Source organism: Fringilla coelebs (genome assembly GCF_963513975.1).
Source record: "Fringilla coelebs genome assembly, chromosome: 1".
In the NCBI taxonomy this organism is placed as follows: domain Eukaryota; kingdom Metazoa; phylum Chordata; class Aves; order Passeriformes; family Fringillidae; genus Fringilla; species Fringilla coelebs.
Genome location: NC_140028.1, coordinates 129,602,700 through 129,625,501, shown reverse-complemented (window position 1 = coordinate 129,625,501; position 22,802 = coordinate 129,602,700). Strand labels below are relative to the sequence as shown.

The window sequence follows — 22,802 nt, the reverse complement described above, 5'->3', positions numbered from 1 at the left end:
AACTAGGGGAAGCATATGAATGTAAAAGTGCAAAGCCAGGTATCATCTCTCTTTAAGTTTTGACTGCAATTAAGTTATAAGTCTGTCAGTCATACCAAACCCAAGAGATTTAAAGAATTTAATTATTTTTTCAGTAGCATTTCTACCTTTTAAGAGCTGGGACACATAAAACAATTTGTAATTATTTAGACTGTCAAAGGCACATGTGCATGTGAGGATGAAAGAATAAAAACGCTGATAAAAGCATGAAAAAAAGTGGAAAAAGCTATTCCCAGGTGTTAGGCATTGGCTAGTCTGCAAATCTGCTGGCACTGTCACTGGGATTTCTAAGAGCAAGAGAGAGAACACCAGCTATTTCTGGTGAAGATACATTCACAGACAGGATTTGAAAGATTCTCAAACTGCAAATCTGAGAATTAAACATTGCTTTTGACTGATTTTGCTTCACATATTCATTTTAATAAATTCAATTTAATAAATCACAGCAGTTCCATGTAGAAGAACAGGGAATAAGAATAAAGTGATCACTTAACTAACGAATCTGTTTGGCTCCTGTAGTATCTGTTCTTTTGCTTTGTACAAATTGAGATTCATGCCATAAGCAGAGTGAAGGCAAGTTTTGTATCATTTTTCCTGTGAATATTGCTGGTTTTTGTACAGATGACTGCATACTGAGTCTGTGGGATTTGTCCATAAGTAATCATCACTTTGCACTACAGGAGTTTGCAATTACTTTCCCAGCTTCATTCTCTGTTCTGTGGCATTTTGTTTCTCCCTTAAACTGAAATGGAAGCATCCTGCTGTAAGCACCAGTATTGACTTAGTCATCCTTATTTATTTATCACTCAGAGTGCTCCTTCTCAGCAGGTCAGGAATTGGAAAATTCATGAATGTGGTCCTTCTAATCTGAGTAGTTTGCCCAGTATCATGCTTAGCAGATTTTGTGTTATTAGTGAAAACTTTTTCCTGTTTCCTTTTCGAAATATGAAATATGAAAAGAGCAGCAAAATGAGATTATGCAAACGAGTCCTTTACAACTACAGAATATGTTTCACAAAGTTTAAGTTGAAATCTGAACTGTCACAAAGTTCAAGTTACCTTTTTGTTGTGTTTATTCCTTTTTTCAGAGGGGTCAGTGAGAAACTTGAGAAGGAAGACATGTAAGAGGAAGAGTAGGAAAATATGTACTTTATGAATGGTATTTTTTACATCTGGCTTTAAAAATCCTAGGGTTCAAAGTGAAAAATTCAGAGCAGAACAAAAACATCATTAGTAATTCAGTGTTGCTTTCTCATTGACCAACTTGTTTTGACAGGCATGGCTGCATGTTTACATACATAACTTGGACACACAGTTGAAGACATAAACTAAGATATAACGACATTTTTTGTAGAGCAAGTACCGCATGGAAATGCAGTCACATAAACATTGTGATTACTCAGCCAACTGATTAGCATATTGTTAAGAGTGTGTATTTTTCTTTTCAACTATGAAAGAAACAGAACACATTAAAAAACCATGTAAAATGAGATATAATAGGCTTGTTACCAAATAAAGTCTTTTGTGCTGTTCTTAATTTGTAAGAAAGACTATATTCACAATAGTTTTATGGCAGCTATACCACAATTACAAAGACTTTAGTGTATTCACCCTTCTTATGCTAGGAAGTAATGTACAGGAGGTGATTTGAACAAAACCAGGTCCATGAGACATGACGTGCTGTGGTCTTCCTGGCATTGAACTCAGCAAAAGTGTTTCTGTGGAGTTCCCAATCACACAACAAGAATTCTTTTGCTACAGAGACACTGCTTACTTAAGTACTGGTTTGTTAGTATTTCAGTGACTATTTTGACAATCACTGATTATAATTCAGCTGACCAGTTTCAACATTGCAAAAACTCCTGCTCTAACTCTACTTGGCACATGGCTGAGGGGTCTGGAGGCCATGCTACCAAATAAACTGCTTTGATTGAATATTTAACCTATTCAGTAGGAAGTGCTGATGTTTCAGTGCCCTATTAAATTAAGTGGGAATTTTAATTTGAAGCTGTTTTTGAAGGTCTCACCTTTTGTTTTTTACACTTTAACAAAACTGGTGTAATGAAACAGCAGATGAGTCTTGAGGAAGGGTGGGGGATTGGACAGGAAATGGTGAAGGAATTAAGGTAGCTTTTATCTTTCCTTCCATAATCCTCTCAGTGGAATCAAAAAACAGATACCAAAGTGTAAATTGTTCTGGATGCAAAAGTATTTGTCTCTGAGCTACCACATGAGTGAACACAGTCTGTAACTTACTGTTGGTGATCTTGTTCTGGCTGCTCAGGAATGTGCTGAATAACTTCATAAACCGTACTTAGCATATCCTGGCCTGCAACAAAGTCAGGGCCAGGAACAGATTGACTTGAAACCTAAAAACAACAAAGTGTATTCCTACTGTAAGTACAAATATGAAAAGATTCAACAGAAATTAAACTGCTAATGTAACTTGTAATTTTTTAACCTTTCATCAAAGTTTTGCTTGTGGATTGAACAGGAAATCTCTGCTAGTTTACATTTCATTTTGAGTAAGTTTTTGTCACATAGTAAGGCAAGTATAAGTTTTAAATTAATTTAGCTCATTTAAAGATTTAGGATGCAGCTTTTGCATTTAATACAGCCAATGCTTTATATTAAGCTTTATATTATGTACCATAAGACCAGAAAGGAACATTTAATAAAAAGAAAAGAAGGAGAACAGACAGTAAAAAAGCAGTAAATATTCAGGGCTTGGGTTCAGCATAAAACTCCCACTGGCCTGTCAAAGAGAGAGAAATGCATGGAATTTCCATAAATCAAGTAATATTGATTGATCAGCATATTAAGTATATTAATTTCTTCTTATGTCATGACAACAGATTTACCTAGACTCTAGATCCATAAGGAATTATCAGTCTTTCTGCCTATACCCAACGTCCAGTTCTTCATTATCTACACTTCCTTATTTTCCCCTTTCTCTGCTGACTAAAATGAATCAGTGGATCAAATGCTGACTTTACCTGGAATGCTATACATTTGAGTAGCTGAACATAAATGAGTGGAGTTTCTCCTGTTTCTTGAAATTTCACTGGAAATTATAGTAGATTTCATTGCTGGTACATCCATCCTGTTGCTCTTGGCATTGCTCTCTCCCTCCTGACCTACTAAGGCCCTGATCCTGCAAGAATGTGATATTGTGATATGATCCACTTAAGGGATATAGAATCATAGAAGGTTTGGGTTGGAAGTCCCTAAAGATTATCCAGTTCCAGCCCCTCTGCCATAGGCAGGGACATCTTTCACTAGACCAGGTTGCCCACAGTCCAATCTGACTCTGAACACTTCCAGGGATGGGGCATCTGCAACTGAGACAACTTTCGGTTGCCTCGCCATCCTCACAAGTAAAGAATTTATTTAATCTAAATATACCCTCTTTAGTAATAAAATAATATTGCAGTGTGCTTAAGGCTGTGATGATCTAGGGCTTGATCTCTAAACTTAATAAGCCTCTTACTGGCACAAACTGTAAAAGAAGCAGTTCAGCAGCTCTGTTTTCTAAAAGTGTTTTATCTCTGCTGCTGTAAAAGCCTGTCCTCTCCACTAAAATTTGCAATAGCACTTTAGCCCTATAAATATATATTTCAAACATCTAACTCCATTGAAGATAAATTAACCTATGACTATTTTTTGACATTATGTATTATGGTACTAATCATAAAAACAAATTAGGTGTGACAATGTGACCCTGTGACCATGCTTTAAGAGCTCTCCCTTACCTGACCAGATTGATGCTCTCCAAAGTTATGAGATTACATTGCTGACAATTTTCCCTAGCAAAGAGAATGTCTTTCTTCTCTTTCCTCCCAGTTTTACCATTGTCCCTAAATTTTGTGGCCCTGTTTCTGATTTTTTTGGGTTCTTTTACACCATATCAGAATGGTTTTCTGCTATGCAGTAATGTCAGCAAGGACACAATGCAAGGAAGCAGCAAATGTTGCAGGATTTCTTTTCTGCTGGCAAAATTCCAATGCTTAACTCCTACCCTACAATACACAAAACCAACCAAATATATTTTGTAAAATACAGCTGAGACTTAGCTTACATTAAATTTAAAATAACTCCCTGAGAATTTTCTGCACTGCCAGGGCTTAATGTTGCATGGGCAGAAATATTAGGGTCAAGGGAGAAAATGGCATCACAACAGTAGGCTTGCCTGTGTGACACAAGTGGTTCAGTGCTACTCAACTACCCAACATTATTAATATTCTTTTAATATTAAATTATTAATATTCTTTTAATATAGGGTAGTTGAATGGAGATTGCTGTCTTTAGAGCTTGGTTATTCCTTACTTCACTATGTTGATTATGGAGTACTGAACTAGTAGCACAGGAAAGAAAGAAAGAGCAAGTACTGGGTGAACAATAGCCACGAAGATGGTGTCATGCACACATCCATAAAAATCAACAGAAGCAAACCTACAGAAGGTTTCTGGTACAGATAGTTAGCATACCTAGAGAAATAGAAGAGAAACTGTCTGTTTATGATGTAAAATCACATACCCTAGAGCCATTGGGAAGATCTGGAAAAGTGATGAACTCATATATCCCAAAATCATCCAAAGCACTTTCATGTCCTAAAGTTAGAACAAAGATTTAAAAAAAGAGATGTAATATGAACCTGGAAAATAATGACTGGCAAAGTATTTTGTCCTAATTTTTAGAACACCAAAATACAGCTTGTGTGATCTGCTTTAGAGTATCTCCCTGCCGAGCTCCTAAACTGGTGTGGAGTGAGTCAGGACAGCTGCAGAACTGGTGTGCATGGTACTTGGTGATTTCCCACATCTTGTATCAAGTGAGGAGCCTCTTGCCAACCTCAGAAACAATTTTGGTAGAGACATTCATACTCCCTATTCTGGAAGGCTAAAATGACCAATTTACTTTCATTCCCCATAGAAAAGAGGCTGAATAAATAAACTCTGCATATTTACAGAGTAGTGAAGCAGTACCATCTGAATGTTTTACAATTCTGAGAATAATAAAAAGGAACATGGTGCCTATAGATGTCACATTATTATCTGGGACTTCAGATACACCTGGTATTGGGTGTATTTAGATGTAGTTAGTCTACCACTGTCCAGGAGATGTGAGGCTCTTGGTTGTCTCTTGGGCATCATTCCACATCAAAGGTTGCAGCACTAACAACAGTGATGAATTTCTATCTTTTGCTATGACTTTGATGAACCCTCTGTGCTCAGATGAATGTAGTATGTAGCAGTTTATGGTCTGCTCTGATGCTTTGGTAGAAAGGAATGGGAATAAAAGTGATATCCTTCCAGAGGATGGCTGGTCTCTGGCATCTCCTGCTAGGATCTGGTGGGAAGCATTGTGGAGGGAAAAGAGGCAGTGAAAAAAACCACTCTGGGTCCTGATAATACAGAGGAAGGCAGTACAGAATATGATAGAAGGTTATATATGTATACTGCAATGTCATTAACTCATGATTTTGATAACAACTGATGCCATGAACATTTTCAGTTGTAATCCTGCCATAGTGTATCACCTCTTACTGCTATCCCACAATAACACTGATTTAAGTCAGATTGGTGACAACGGTGGAATACAGGTATTCCAATCCCAGAATACCGGGATTAATAGGCAGAATTCAAGACAACAGTACATACTGCTATGAGCTCCAGGCATGAGCTAAACCCATGCTGACTTCTCATTTAGGTCTGATCTTAATTAAGCTATCATAGAAGTGTGCAACCCAACATAAAACCACACTTTTCTTCCTTTCCTTTTATTTTTTTATGTGTTTTTTGTGATGCTATTTTTCCTTTTCAGGAATGGACTTTGACCTTATGCTCATGCTTATTTCATTAGCATTACCTGAAAATGCCTGTGCCTTTCTGTAATCAGCCTCTGCCCTAGAAAACATAAACATGTTTCTCAGTTTGATGTGATAAGCCACGGAAAGAAAATTAGTATGATAAAATGCAATTCTCTGGATGGAAAGTATTTTTAGATGTAAGATTAATTGTTTTGCTACCTGCTCTGTAGCTTCTGCTGTATCACTGAAAAGAAGAAGAAGAAAAAATTATTCTTTTTGCTTCAAGGGTCCAAAAGAAGAGCTGGATTGTGCTTAACTTTTACATACCTTTATGTGGCTGATATCTTTTCCATAGGAATAAAAAGACCATAGCTAGGATCAAAAATAATGAAATTCCTGTTATTACTGCAAGAGAAGACAAAGATTTTCCTTTCTGGGCCAGCTTTTCCAACCCTGTGACAAAGAAGATGAGTACTGTATTTAGTTCTTGTTCTTTACAATGTGCTACAATGACACTGAAAAATGCATCTTTTAAAATGGTTCTGAAACTAGTAAACCTGCTTAGAGGAACAAAACAGATGCAAAATTTGGGTCTTGTGAATGGGTAATATTTATTTTTCCTCACAGACCTCCTGAACTGAAAGAGCAATGATATGCATTTCAGAAAAGACTTCAAAGCAGATCAGTGCCTAGAGCTAAATGGAAGTCAGTAAATGTAAGCCACAAATTACAGCATCAAAAAAGGAAAATGCATATTATAACTTGAGGTATAGAGACACTGAACTACCAAAAAAGAGAGTGAGAGAGCCACTTGTGCTAGATTGGAGGGAAATCCTCCTAGTAGTCAGGAGCTATAAAGTAGGAGAAGACAAAAGATTAATTTGACTTTTTGTAAAGATTTTTAGATCACTGACAGTCTGGTTATTTATCAAACCACATCTGAAACCAATAAATAACCAAAAAATCAGAGAGTCAGTTGGCTGGAAAAGACCTCTAAGACCATTAAGTCTAACCTATGACCAAAGATCAACCTGGCACTAAGTTCTATGTCCAGTTTTTCCTTAAACACCTCCAAGGATGGGGACTCCACCATATTGTTTGTATTCATATCTAAATATTTTCAAAATATTTCTTTCCTTTGCTCAAGTCTTTTGCTGGGATATGCATTAGCAGGACTTTTCCAGCAGGATATTCTGATACAACACATTCACAAATTGCACATAATTACATACCTAGAAGCACATGGAAAACATTTGTAATGAATTTGCAAAGACAAGAATGTGAAAGTTAGGAAATGCCAGACATATTTGCGTGTGCACTCTTAATTTCCTCCTTTTGCTCTGAATTGTGCAGAATTTATGTAATTAAAGGAGAAGCCCAATCCATACAGGTAAATTAATGTTGCATATTTACTAGTGCCAGATTTATTAGTACAATTAAAATGTATATTATTTAGCTGAGTGTGTTCCCAGTAGCTGATGAACTCCTGTGCAGAGGAATGCTTACATCTACTTACACCTCCATGTAATTCACTGGCATTGTGCTGGCTACATGTGCAGTGCTTTTCATGAAGATGAAACATGAGGATTTCTAGACAGATGTATCCCAAAGATACGGCAAAATAAATCACTGCAATTTCACCATTTTTTTAAATAGTCCTTCAGTGTACTGCTTTCCTTAGGAAGAAAAAGCCCAAATGCTGGAGAATCAGATGAGTCCTTATAATTGTTCCTTAAAATGAGTAGACTCAATAAATCACATCTCCATAGATATATCAGTGCAGAAAAAAAAGACATACTCTTTGCATGCATTTAACACACTCAAGCTGACTAACCTTGAAAACTGAGCAATGACTGGTGTGCATGAGATACCTCATCTTATTCTAGAATCATGGCTGAAAATGGCAACAACTTAGTGCAACTATTGATATAACTGTAACTTATTAAAATAATTGTTTTCAAGATAATTTTTAGGATTAATTAGGCAGCTGTCTATAGCACCATATAGGTGAGTTTCTGTCCTATGAGGAAGTTGTGTAAGGTCCTCTGAAACATTAGAGATCCTGTTGCTACTGAAAATGGGGTTTCCGGTATTCTGAATGCCATAGTCCAGCCTCTGTATTATGGGGATAAGGAAAAGGAATATGGACAATTTTCATAGTCTTTGATAAGTATGTTTATTCACTTGCAATGTGAATTTAGCCTGAGCAGCATCACTGAGAATGAGCTGTGTGTGAATTCATACCTCTTAGAATCAGTCAGTGCTGCTCTGCAAAGTGTAGCCTTGACATCTCCATTTAGTTCTATTTGAATAAACACTCATCTAGAAGAAAATGGCTCCAGAGGGGGGAAAATATATTTTTCTATTTTTAAATCCGCTAGATAAAATGTTTTAATAAGATGAAAGTAAAACATTTGTAATTAAGAAATCTACTATTTTAAGTGCAACCAACCATGAAGCTGTGGAGTCTTACCTCCTTTTCAGCCTTTAAAAAGAAATCTCAGCTAAATATTACATGAACTTCCTGGAGAAATGTCATGTTTATTTCTATAAACACATAGTTGACAGTTGCATTTTCTTTCACTAGTAACCACAATATTTAGTTTTTGAGTGTGGTATTCTTACTATGAAATTGCAACCCATATTCCTGGGTTGCAGCATACTGAAACCCTGGATTCATGATGAATCAGTAAGTAGCCTGAATCATAGACATATCTTCTTGTTTACCAGACGAACAAATTTGTTTGCTCTTTGCTCAGCCCATGTGAAATTGCTTTGTTAAATTTTCTAACAGGCAATCTAGTCATTCTTGTTGATTATTAATAGCATATGTTCCTTATCTGAAAATACTTGTGTCCATCTGTATTGAGAAGAGACATCAGACTTCCTTGATATCTTGTTCTTTGCTTTATGCTTCTGGAGATTTTCTGAAAAACTGCTTTGTTGCTATTGAACACAATCATACAGGAGCTGAGGTTATACTGTAGGAGCAATGAAGGTATGTGTTCTTCAGAACCCAGCAATCAATCCAGAGATTCGTAAATATGACAAGGAAATAATTTACATGAACATTGTAATAAAATCCCACAAAACCTCAGTGTCTTAGTGCGTTGTGTTCCAAGCTGTGTCATACAGCAAGTAAAACCTTATCCCACTGAATGTCCAAAAGCCCCTTTACCATATCCTTAGCAAGACCTAAATTTCAACACATATTCTAAGAACGACTTCCTCTTTCTGGGGCATCCACTCAGATGTTATACTTTACAGCAATAAAGTTACATTCTTACCTACAGACGTAACAACAACTGTGAAGTGAGTTTCATCTCGTTTTCCAGTCACGTTGTTGAAAGCACAGCACATGTAATCTATTGTCTTCTGGGCCACTTTATCAGATACAACTTCCAGATGGGGTCCATATTTGATTACCTGAGTGGTATTGTCATCCCTTTGAATCCATGAATAAGTATTTGGTGGATTTGAATCTGCTGAGCAGTCAAACAGTACCACTTCCCCCACGTCCACTGTGAACACTGCCCCTATATTCAGACCTTTGTCTGATTTGACTCGAAGTCCATAAGGTCCATCTGCATTAGGAAAAAAAGGGAAATACAGTGAGAAAATGAAAATCAAAGTATATAATTAAAAATTAATCAGAGGTGCATCTCTAAAGTTAGAATATTTAAGTTAGATTAGCATTTAGAATGGCTGGCATTCAGTCATTTCAATGAAAAGGCTTTCAGTTCAATAACTGGATCTGGGCTAGGCTTAGTTCAGGTTGCACCCACTTACTACTGGTCTAATTGCTGTTTAAAGAAAAATCATGGGTCTATGTAATTCTAGTATGATAAAAAGAATGAAAACTGAAATCAGCTAGATTTCTATGAAGTACAGGAGCATGTCTTCTTCAGGAGCATATTTGATTTCTACTTCAATGCCAAACTTACTGGCATAAGTAATTTCTCTACAAATTTAAAAGTGAACAAATTGGCTTTGTAATGTTACCTTCACTGCAATAATTTACAGTATAAAAATCATTTAGGAAACTAACTTACAGGTATAATATTAAGAGGGGTGTGCCTTAGATAAATTCAGAAATTTTTTTCCATAAATGACTGCTAGAATAAACTTTAGCTTTCCCCCTATTTTAGTAGGTTTGTAATACTAAATAATACTTTAAATAACTAAATAATTTAAAATACTCAAATAATTACTACTGTAATTATGTTTTTTTCAAGAGCAAGTTCTTGTGCCACAAGTTGCTTTTTTGAATATAATTAGAAGAAGCTTATGTTGTTCTAAAGTCACGTGTTCATTACTCAAAATATTGAGCAGATGAGTATTTTTAGTGCAATCTGCATAGGAAAATGAGAAGGGAAACAATATACTTAAATATTATAAGAATATTTCTCATGCTGTTTTTACTTGAACATTTCACATCATTGGGGCTTTTATATCTTTACATGTTAAAATTATTTTTACAGTTACTTAAGTATAGAAATTTATGTAGAGAATATAATAATTGAAGTGTGCCTTATTAAATAACTTTTACTCATTAAAAAAAAACCAAAACCCCCTAATCATTTTAATGTTGTTGATTCCCTGAGGACTTGCATGAATAATCAAAAATGCACAGACCTAATATGAAAGAAGAAAAGATCCCTTTGGTAGGAGGCCTGAAGATCAGTAAAGCTACCTCATACAGAATGGTGTAGCACAGAACAGGCACAGTGCTGTGCCCATTGCAGAGTGGAATCTAGTAAAATTTCCACCTTCCTGTAGTTGTTGGGAGAATTAAGATAAGGTAGCTGGGTTCGAATGGGAAAATCCCTGCTACATGAAGCTGCACACTTGTATATTTCAGACTTTATTTTCCACCAGGAAATTCAGAATCATGTCAGAATGTTCTCTAATACACACTTCTATTTACTGTTTGCCTTTTTTTATGAGACTCATTTATTCTTCAAGAACACCTAAGCCACCAGTACACAGCACAAACCAGACCATTTTGTATGCAGCTCTGTGTTCTTTTCTGTTTGTTCAGGCTTAGACAAGAGACTATAGACCACCACATATGACCTCGGTTTAGTTCACTTTTAAGCAAATATCCATATTTCACAATATAAACTTGTCAATCTTTTAATTTTCTGTATTTATTTCCTAGAGGTAAGCTTTTTGCAATCTCATTTTAGGGAATGGCCAACATCATACATAATATTTTCTTGGGAAATGCAACACAAGTTCACTGCAGCATGAATTAGTGCTGTTCCAACATACACTGCAGTGACCACTCTGAAGAATCATGGCTTTTCTTTAAGTTCTAGATGCTGGGCTGCTTTCTCACAGGCTCTGCAGTTCCTGAGTCCCTTGCTTTATTGTCTCCAAGAGCCAGCTGACCCTGTAATGACCATTTCTGTGAAGCATAGACCTACACCCCACTGTTTTGGTTTGGCTGGCCTCACTTGGACTGCATGTTTCTGTGGAAAGGGAGTTTTTCACACAGGCTCACCTCTTACAGGTATTTACTTCCCTTTTTTCAGATCTGAAAGGAGAAGGGATGTACTAGCCTTTGATGTTATTCATAAATTAATTAAAGCCCCTCACAAACTCTGTATAGGCTGGAACATACTTTTTTTTTACTTTTCAGAGCAATTTATTGGTTCCTCCAATCCATTTCTCCCTTAGGAGAATTATCCTTTATTTTCATAGGTAATATGATTTTGATATGTGTTAACAGGGATGGTTGGTAAGAATAGCTGACTGATTTTCATGCTCTCCTCACTGTAGTGGGTGGTTTGCCATAGTCTGCAAAAGAATTGGAACTGAGTTCTGCTTTTCCATCAGTATCATAACTGTGCAGCATAAAGAGATAACACCAAGAACTATATTTTAATGGAAGCTGCAAGTTGAAAGAATCATTATACAAACACTGACACACACTGACTGGGGAAGTAGTGTTGGAAAAAAAGAGAGGGGTTGTCTTAAGAAAATAGCCAAATCTTGGCAAAATCTGAAGAGTGGCATTCCTTGCTGAAGTCAACACAAGGATTGGGTAACCCTTCTGCTTTTCCTGGAGCAATATTTTGCCTCTCCTGGGCATTGTGTACATCAAGGTCGCTAAACAATGGGTAACTGACAGATATACACAGCTTCAAGGATGACTCTGAAAAGTAGGCAATTAACCATTCTCTCAACAGTACTAAGTATGTTCTATCTTTTGGAAGACTTGAGGAAGAAAATCCCACTTAGTTTGCTGAGTTCAACTCCATCAGCACAGTAAAACAGTGTCTGCTGCAGCCTACAGGACAGCAACTTCCAGTCTTGAAATAATTTGTTTCTGAGTCACATGACTGCAATAGCCGTGTTCCAGGCTGCATTATCATCATAACTAATGGAGAAGCAGGATAATATTAATAAGACATGAATTAAAAACCACTTTTCATGCTCAGTAACAACCCACAATGACAGCCTTCATGGGTCCCTCAGCTCTATTTTCCCTTTCCAGTATTGCTCTCTACAGAAGACTGCCTCTTGCCTCAGTAAAACCAGTTAACTAAATGATGTGTAAAAGACTAAATCAATCTTTCTGAGTAACAATTTACTGCTCCATGGGAATATTTCCAATTGCTCCCATCACTACGAGACTGGCACAGTTTCCAAGCAGATGGCAGGTATTTACCGTGAGCGACCTTTTCTTTATCACCTCCACTAACTCCCCCACAGCAGTGACATATGGCACAGAGAGATCCTGGGGCCTGTTCTGGATTGTTATTGGCAACTGGGAACTGGGAGACAAAGTACTTCTGCAGGCAGAGGCTGAACCAAATTAGGTGACTTCATATAGCTCAGGAAGTAAGACCGCAACTCCCATCACTGACTTGGATATAGAGAATACCACAGGAATTTGAAGTCTTTCAGCATTGCATTGTTTACTCTTAATACCTTTTTTTTCAGATTTTATATTATTTACAAAGCAAACCCTCAGTTCTGATGAAGGGCATTCAGAAAATGCATATACAGTAATATTTACACACATGGAGAAAAAGTGAATCTCAAAGTTTTTGATAAAGCTGTATATCACAACCATTTCAACAGCAAAAGATTCAAGAAATGTGGACACATAAGTAACTTTGAGATTTTAAAATTCTGGTAAACAGTAGGTCAAAAACAGGTTTCTAGTTTAGAACTTAGACAGATTTTTCAAATTTACTGAAAAATGCATGTAATTGTGTGAGGAAGAAGGGGGGAAGCAGTACCAGAGCTGGGACTGAAGGGCACACACATTGTCAGAGCAAGTGGCCCAGACACCTGCCAGTGCCATCAGTGCTTTGGAGACAATCCCATGTGTAACAGGTCAGAAATTCAAATCTCACACGAGCTGTGCAACAAACAGAGCTGTCTGAAAGGCAGCAAGGGTGGCAGATGTTTACAGAGCTGTCTGAAAGGCAGCAAGGGTGGCAGATGTTTTTCTAGCCTGACCCGACCTCACTGCATGGAAGGGGCTGTCAGGCTGGATACAGTGTCCCAAATTCTGTGTAGGTACTCTTTGAAGACAGACCTGTATAAGGCCAATTCACAGCTCATTAAAATGAGAAACACAGCAGAGGAGCTGCATTCATACACCTTCAGGTGTCATTCTTAGCACTTTAAGCACAGAAGTGAGCTGAGATTGTGATTCTACAAAAGCAGGCATACAAAAATGTGCTACCTTGAGGAAAGAATGCAATTGATTTTTTTCTTTTTAATGACAGTAATGATAAGTTACAGTTCTATGAGTGCTGGTTATTTCCTTATCATGATTCCTCTGTCAAATGAGATGGAAGCTCAATTAATACTTGCCATGTTTAGGACTCTGCAACTGCTTCTTCATCTTAAGTCTGCACTGCCGTCAATTTTATAAGCCGCACATAAGCTTATATCAGCTCATATCTAACAATGTCCTCATTAATCTTTGTTAATTTAGGCAGTATTTTTCTCTTCTCTTAGTGCAGTGTAGAGACACCCCCCCCTTCCCTCCTCATACTTTAGATGCAAGTCATCCCCTTATCCAATGAATTCTTCCAAGTTATAACAAAAATCTCTGAACAACTAGCAGAATAGACAATTGGAAATTAAAGGAGATGAAAGGAGGAGGAGGAAAATATAAGAGGTAGAGATGTAAGAGATGTAGGTTCTGAATATGTTGGTAGTGCAATCATAACAAGTTGAGCGTGGGCTGCCTACCTGCCGCCAGCTGCCAGAGCCTGGGGAAAGCAGGAATGAGCACCAGCCTTTGGCTGGACAGGAATACAGTTCCAGCCCTTGCAGTGTCCCTACCAGACTAGGCCATGGGGTAAACTGGCTATATCTGAATAAGACTGGTGGCAAAGTAGGTCCTGGCCCTTCAAATTTCAGCTCTCCTCTGAAAAGGATAATGTGACCCCTGAGGACATGAGGATTAGAGCATAGCAGGTGACATATGTGTAGCATGTTCTGCTTGAAAACAGAGGAGGCAATGGGAATTCCTGACATGGTGCAAAATGAGAAGGCTCTAAGATTTATTGTATAATTGTTAAATGGTGATTAAATAAATATTTTGTTTCCTCCAGCTTAATTAGTTTCTCAGGTGCCTTCATTTCCAGTCAAATACCTGGCTACCTTATGGTTTATTCTTCTGTCAAAAATGGTTTTTATGCAACTCTTCTTGCTCCCTCATGTTTCCCATTTCATGTAGAATGCAGTACCTTTCAGCTCTAATTTTGCTAAGCCTGACTGAGATCTCTGTGTCTCTTCTCCATTCCTTTCTTTCTTTCCAGTTCAAGATCAGTGTTCTGGGATCTGCAGGGACAGCATGAAGTATTGCACATGTGGTGTTATCTTCTGTGTGCCATTAGCATTCCCCTTGTTTCCTGGTTGGAAATACATTTCCCACTCCCCTAGAATTAAATAAGTCTTTCTCATGCCTGAATCATGCTGTCAGTTCATAGATATCTGGTGATAGCTCAATCACCTAGGGTTACTGCCTTGAATATTTTCTAATCAATCTTGATCTTATCAGCAGAATTCATGTTTTTTATTCTCTGAAAGGGCATGCCCATTTATTTTTTTACTAGCAAATTTCATCCCAGCTGTATTACTCTGTCAAAGCTGTATTACTCTGTTATTCAGTCCTCCTATTGAATGTCGTAAATGAACTACATTGAGATACTCCCTATCTTCTTTCTGGTGCCATAAATGGAAATATTAAAAAAGATTGGACTTGAAATGATCTTGAGGAAACCCACTAATACCAGTTCTTCAGCCTGGTACTTCCTGTGCTTAGCTTTTTGATACTATTTGGTGTCTTCATTTGTAACAACATTTTCATGTATAATGATCTCATTATTTTTTCCTTTCAGTCACATCTGAATACACCTGTGGAAATTTTGAAGTTTCTATTTGAATTCTGCAGTTGAGACTGATCTTTACAACTACACAACACTAAATAATTTTATGATCCTGTCTTAAGTTAGAGCTACTACAAACAAGCTCATTTTGAATGCAAGCTCACATACAAAGTTGACTCCACTGTTTTCTGCCTGTTTTCGTATTTGGAGGTACTCCTTCCAGCAAAATCATTCGCACAAAGATAATAATGAATATTTCATATACTCACAATATATGGTTGGTGCAATTATCTCACTTTCCATTGCACTGACAGGATTAGATACCAGACAGCTGTAATTCCCAATGTCTTCTTTTACTGCAGGAACAATTAGAAGTGTAGCATTGTTTGATGAAAAGATATAATTAGGGCCAGCATGAAGACGCTTCCCATTTTTCATCCACTGGTAAGCTACCCTTGTACCTCTATCCACAGTACATTTTAGGGTAATATTCCCTACATACTCCACTACTCCTGAGGATGGCTCAGTATGTACAGTTGGCTTTGTGACTGGAACTGTAAAATAAAGAGATATGAAGAGTTGTTAAAGTGACAAGCCATTATATTACAGTCTTCATGGTCAAGGTGATTCAAATAGCAATCATCATTCTTTCTCTAAATTACTAATAGTTCAAATTTTATCTCTTAAATGCACTTAAAGGTCAATAAAGAAGGCCATATTCTCAGCTGGTGACTGTAAGAATTATTACCAGACAGAAAAAGAACAGACTGTTTAGATTACTGGTAATAGGATGAAGGATGTTGTTCATCTCACTCCTTCCAACCCTGAAACTTTCAGTTACAGGATTCCCTCTGTATAATCCATAAATTACAGAAGCCTCTTGTCATCCTTTTAGATAATTCTTTCCAATTTCCAATTTTTTTTTTCTTTCTTTTTTTTTTTTTTTAAGTCCCCAATACAAAGAGCAGAGTCTAAAGAGGGAAATTCAGTAAATTTATGAATTCAGATCTGGGCTTCTTTTACAGACTACAGCCACCAGCAAAAGTCAATGGCTCCTTTTGTTACAGGAGGTAAAGTCATTCAGGGAAAAATGAAATTCAATGCATCATCATGATAGCACAGCAGAAACTTATGAAATCTTATTTTTTGTCTAATGTCTAATATCCTCTTAAATGTTTCTATACCTCTTCAGTTTTTTACTTATGATATAGAAACATCAATCAATATATTAATTTTCTTTAAAGATGACATATTTTTGTATTCCCTGCAGCAGCAGTAGAAAAAAAATAACATAATTGTTTGTATTTATTCATGTATTAAACGAGACAACATTGCAACTGGATACTAAGGACCAGGGCTTCAAAACTATTGCAATTTTATTTTCAAAATAAAGATACTATCTTTTACTAACTTACCATCAACAGCTACTTGAATCTTTTGACTTGCAGCTATGGTCCCATTTCCACGGACATTGACTTTTACAATGTAATTGCCCTCATCACTGAGATGCAATGGGTTAATCCTCAAAGATGCATTCGGTGGCATAAGGGTAAACTTGTGCTGGTATTCCAAGTCTGGAACTACTCTTTGATTCACAGAGCCAAGCAAGTATTTTGGATTACTTTGAGACCTCTCAAAAAGCCATATTATCTGTATTTCAGAAGCTGTAGCATTGAAATTGTAGTCAACAGAAAGATGAAGTGGTTGCCCCTCAATACCATGGATGGTATGAGATGGTACTGTCAATTTTAAGGCAGAACAAATCCCTGCATAAAAATGAAAGAACAAACAAATAAACAAACCCAAACCACAAACGGAAACCCCAAAAAACTCTAATGAGAAATTCTCACAGAGAAAAAACTCTCATGGCTAAAACTTACTTTTTTTTTTGCCTGGCTATAACTCAGATTTTAAGTATGAAAGGGGCAAGAGCTCATTGACCTTGGTGAAGCTGGATCTAGCTACGGAGCTCCAGCCTCATATTATGCAAAAAGCCAAAGGAAGATCTTTTACTGATGAAAGTTTGACAAAAATGAGATAATGTACATTTACCGTAATGTATAAAATATCTTCCCTTTAAAATATTTAATATTTCTAGGTCTTACACTGTCTAACAGCCTTGGATTGTTAACCAGTTTTTATCATTTTTTCTGGGTTAGTTTGGCTGCAGAGGAGCTTCTTAGGCAGTCTGTCAGTTATACTAAGAAACTGACCGAAAATCTGACGAGCACCACTTTCATGATCTGACTAAAACTGTATATAATTATTATTGCTGACTGCTCTGTACCTGTAAGACTAAATTCAAGAAACATTACAAAGCTTGCAAAACTCAAGCATTCCAATCTCAGGAAATTGCCAGAATTAAGCCCTGCTGTTGATATGCACAAAAGTGAAATTTTCAGCCACATGATTAATTCTGTTTTCCAAGAACTCTGTCTCTGTTATGGTGCAAAAAGGACTCTCCTTGGTTAATCACTGTCTTTCCTATATATTTTTAAAAATAATTTTTCCTTGTGCTGGCCCAAGACATATTTATAGAATGCTATTAAAGCTTTAATCTTGGAACTAAGTGATTGATTCTCACATTAACTTTTCCATGGCACTCATGAGAACAGCAATGATGTAAAGAATTGACATTGATGAACTGACCTCACAACACCATTTTAACTGATTGGACTTTAGAGATGAAGAAGTTAAGCCCAGAGAAAATTAACACCAAAAATACAGACTCATTTTGGATGATGAATTTGAAATATATACAGAATATGATTTTTCAAAGTACACATAAAATCATTTTGGTATGCTCAAGATGCAACTCCAATTGACTCTAGTTGCAGGTTTGCTCAGATTTTTGTTCAATACTGCTAAAAAGCACACTGCAAGTGGTAAAAAACACCCTAGAAAAAAAGCAACCTCTTATAAGCAAGAAATGTAAAAACTGTGATGTGAGTAACCCATCTGCTACTGCATAAGAACACACTGGAGACTGAGAACACACTGCCTTGGCTAACACACAACACTTCCACCATGCACCATCTATCCTTTTCCTGCTAATTATCATTTTTGGTTGGACTTGATGATCCTTGAGGTCCCTCAAGCCTGAGATTCTGTGATTCTTGACAGGCTTCCAAATACCTGTAATGAAAAAGTAACTTCCCAGCTGATGGACATGGGATGCGTTTCTACCTGGAAAGAGCTGGGCGGGTAGGGAAGAGCAGAAGGAGCAAAGTATGAAAAATATGTGACTGTGCTCATTAATATAATGCAGAGTTAACTTTGTTTCTTACATTTCCTACTTTCATCTCATTATTCTTTATGACAGAAATTGTTAAAGGTGTCTAATTTCCTAGGTTATGTGAGAGAAAAAAAAATCAATTCAGTAGCATAATGTACATGTCTTTTGGGTTAGAATCATCAGATTTCAGTACACAGTTGTTTGCCACCAGTTAATGGCAAAGCAAACTTGTTGGGAATGAGGGTGGGGACACAAAAAAGGAGTGGTGGTTACAGATACAGCAGTAATGCCAGTAATTAATGTTAGAGGTACGCTGGAGTGTGAGTGGACTGGTTCATGGGTAGCCACCAGTGCTGTACAGAATCTACCCCAAAAAAAGTAATTTTGTGGCTGGCTTCCCTTTTCATAAAGCTGAGCAATAATACATTCAGCTGAAGATAGCTTACAGCATTTCTGAGGGCATGGCAAAGAAGCCGAAGGAAAACACTGCAGAATACTAACGGGGAAATTTACAAAAAGACAGTGAAATCCTTTGACAGAAAGTTGGGCAAGCTCCAATTAATGGGGCTAAGGAGGAAGCAGACAGGGGGCTTCAGGCTGCATGGACTTTAATTTGCAAAGGACTGGCTGGGGCTCAGCTGAGATAGGAGGAGAACGGGGTAAAAAAAAGAGGAAAGTGTAGAAAAAATGTGGAATGGCTTAAGTGGAGGATACATAGGACAGAGATGTTTACATGCTTAACGTTCTAGATGAAAAACCTAAACCAGATGATGCACATCAAATTGAAGCCTGTTCCTCTACCCCTTTTTAACAGTATTTGTAGCCTGTTATACTTGCAATTTTCTAACACTGCACAACTCTTCAAAGCTTCCTAGACTCTGGTTAACAGGACACATGAAGTATTTTGTTGGTTATTCTAACACTTGTCAGATGTTAATATGCTCTCTGACGACATTACAGTACAAATTAAATTTAAACTGCTGTTGTCTGTTTGGAAAAGAGAGAAAGATAGTAACTCCTCAGTAGAATCCCTCATGAAATATTTAATGCTAGAGATCTATTTCATATAACCTACCAATTATATAACCACCCATTTCAATTTTTAGATCAGCTGGAATAAAGTCAAACACATCTCTCAAATACAGAGAGATATGTAATTAAAAGATCTGTCCATATGCTTACTCATTTTTTATGTATGATGCTATTCAACTTTTGGGTTTATTTAGCTAGACAATAGAAAATTGTGCTATTGGACAACGTGCCAGTAACAGAAGAAGCGCAATCATAAAATTTGGAAAACAAATAATATTTCTTACAGATCTGTTCCTGCAAAACCTTAGCATAACCTCAGCGGGTCTTGTGAGCACCAAGATAACTGGGACCACCAGTATGGAAGGTGACAGCATAAAAGAGTAATGAAAACACAATCAGGGCTGGAAAACGTACTTTCATAGCAGCTAAAACCTGTTGGAATAGAAACTGCAAATTAACTTTGTTCCACTTGATTTACAGGGAAAATTGGCTCTGTGCAGTGTCTTGAAAAGACATTTTGATCTGCAGTTGAGGAAATTCTTTTAGCTGGAACCAGAGGTGGTGAGGGCAGAAACCCCATTTTCCCCTCAGCTCCTTCAGGAGTGGCTTTGGATAACTCCAGCTCTTGTTGCTCTCTCTGGCTCTGCTGGGGTGATTTTGTGGAGTGCCAACGTTCCAAAGGAGCTTCCCCATGGCTGGTAGGACAAGTGAGAAGGCAGGCTGAGACTGGGGCAAGTTATTAGATAATGGTACTCTGTCAAAGGCAAGGGTTTTACAGGAGCAGTGGTGGAAATATTCCAGTCTTAGCAGAGATCATCTCTTCTGCAGTCTGGAATATTCTATATTAAAAGGGCTATTCTCTTCATCAAACATGTTGTCAGGCATTAGAATGGGACACCCAGGGAAGTGGAAGAGTCATCCTCCCTGGGGATACTTCAAAGATGCGTAGATGTGGCACTCAGGAATATCATTTAATGGAGGAATTTGCAGTGTTAGGTTTATGGCTAGACTTGATGCTCTTTAGGGTCTTCCCCAACCTAAAGGGTTCTATGATTCACTTGTATTAGACTAATTTTGATTTTTAATTTAAACTGGAGACTGTTACAACTAATCCTTGAATTAAGTTAAATCAAGTTGAATTAAAGCAAAATCAAGCCAATGTGTCAAACTAAATTCATATTTTTCAGGCCCAAGTTCCATAAAATTCAAGCCTATCCCTACTGCTTTACAAATATAATACACTTTTTTTTCCCAAGATGATGAAATTCCCAGACCTAACTTTTGTATAATGATTGTAAGGGGCTGTACCACAACGACCTCCATTTGGAGCTCAGTGATCTGTGCTTTGCTTCCATTTCACATTGCTATCACCAGTATTAGCAAGCACAACAGAATTGTTGTTGACATAAAACAAGGGCTGCAGTTTTAGTTTAAATAAGAAACTATGACATAACTTTTGAGTTTATGGCATAAACTGAAACCTGCTTAGCGAGATTTTAGCATTCTCTGAATTTAACATGCACATCTCCTTGTCAAACTGAGTTTGGATTCTCAACTGCTTTTTAGTGTGTTCATTAAGCCCTTCAGCTCTCCTGAACTTGGTGCAAAATGTCACTAGATCAGTGAAATATATTTTTTCCCCCTGTTTTACAAGTATGTTCATTTATGGAACAAAAAACCCCAAACAACCCAGACATAATGCTCCAGGAAAGCTGTAATTCCTATACCTCCATTTATATAATGGAAAATTTGGGAATATTCTTCCCTGGATTGGGATTTTTCCCCAGAAAAAGATCCACTGAGCTTTGTTGCAGGATTTAATTTTATTTGCTGAGGTCAATGCTTTCAGTGGCCTTTGTGTCATGTCTCCAAGGCACCTGATTCTCATCATGCTATGAAGTATGGGCAGCACATTTCCTTTACTGGAAAATGTGTATATCTGGATAAGGATGTAAGGTTTCATGGCAAATAAACCTGTACTCTAAGCACTCTGCTTGCATGACAATAACTCTTGAAGGATTTTAATGAAAAATATCCAATAAATGGTAAAGCAGATAAAGCCCAAAATCACTGTTTTTTATCAACCAAATATTTTTCATTTTTAAAGATGAGATCCAATAGTCATATAAAACATCAATCATCATGAAGCCAAAAGTCTTGAAACAGTATTGAGCTCAAAATCAAGGAAACTAGGTGACTCTTTAATAAGCTAGAACTGTGAGGTTCACAAAGAAGATAAAAGCTGTTCCTATACATGAAGGATTAAAGGATGCATTCCATTTGCAATATTATATATTTCCTCTGTTGACATTTACAAAAACAATTAAATACATAAAAAGGTAATTACAGTAGTTTGTAGAAATAAGCTTATCTAGCATTTGATCACAGGATATTTCTGGCAAAGTACATAGAACATCTATTTTTTATCCATTGCATGGATAACAAACACACACTTACAAAAACTGCACCCAGACACCAAACAAATGCACTATTGATGGGGAGATATTCTTCAGCTGACTAAAAGCTTAATTTAGTTTCAATGTCAATTACATTTAGATATAAACTTACATATAAACTAATTAATAATAAAGAAGTGAAAAATAATGCATCAGTGCTGTCTCAATAAATTTTTAAATAAGTGTGTAACAGCTTCTGTATAATCTTTGGTTTAGAACCTGTCCAGCCTTACTGGTTAAAAAGAATGCACAATGTATGTTACTCAATAAAATGTAATAGTATGTATTTAATCAATACCCATGTTTTACATGTAGATTATGTGTATCTAATCAATGCCAAGCTTTACACAGAGATTATGTATAGCACTTATTTTTGTTCAGCTGCTAGAGCTGCTAGAACTTTAGCTTCACTCATAAAACAAGGTGCCACTAGCTGATGAAAAGCTTTTAGGCTACTTTCCTGAAATCAAACATCTGACAATACAACAGAAATATCTTTAAATTTATAAAGATAAATCTAATAGAACCAATTCACATTTCCACAATGCCAATCAAATATAAATTCATACTGTATCTTACCTACAAGCAGAAAATATATTTTGCACTGTAAGTCCCAAAAGAAGTTGGCTAAAGGGCTCCATGAAAGCATCCTGTCTCACACAAATGCCACCCTCTCAGCACTAAGCCAGGGCTTGGACCTGCAGCTGCTGGTTTATTTGCTAGGGAAATCAGCAATGAGTTAACAGGTCCTATCCTGTCCCCTGCCTTATGTGATTTGAATATGTGTATACAAAGAACAAAGGGAGTGGAGCACCTGTTAGATGAGGACCCATCTTCATTGCCTCTGACTTTATCATAACCCTTCCCCA

The 22,802-nt window shown here is 36.9% G+C and overlaps 1 protein-coding gene across 1 annotated transcript; it reads right to left on the bottom strand.

The window, feature by feature from the left end:
* Positions 1-289: 289 nt before the first annotated feature.
* Positions 290-22,582, bottom strand: HEPACAM2 (HEPACAM family member 2; the record flags this gene model as incomplete). The annotated part of the gene is made up of 10 exons (XM_084215269.1): positions 290-326; positions 2,296-2,408; positions 4,576-4,649; positions 5,908-5,945; positions 6,068-6,092; positions 6,176-6,301; positions 9,136-9,432; positions 15,480-15,764; positions 16,626-16,976; positions 22,513-22,582. 10 exons carry the CDS (start codon positions 22,580-22,582, stop codon positions 290-292), a joined length of 1,416 nt encoding a protein of 471 aa, XP_084071395.1.
* Positions 22,583-22,802: the final 220 nt, after the last annotated feature.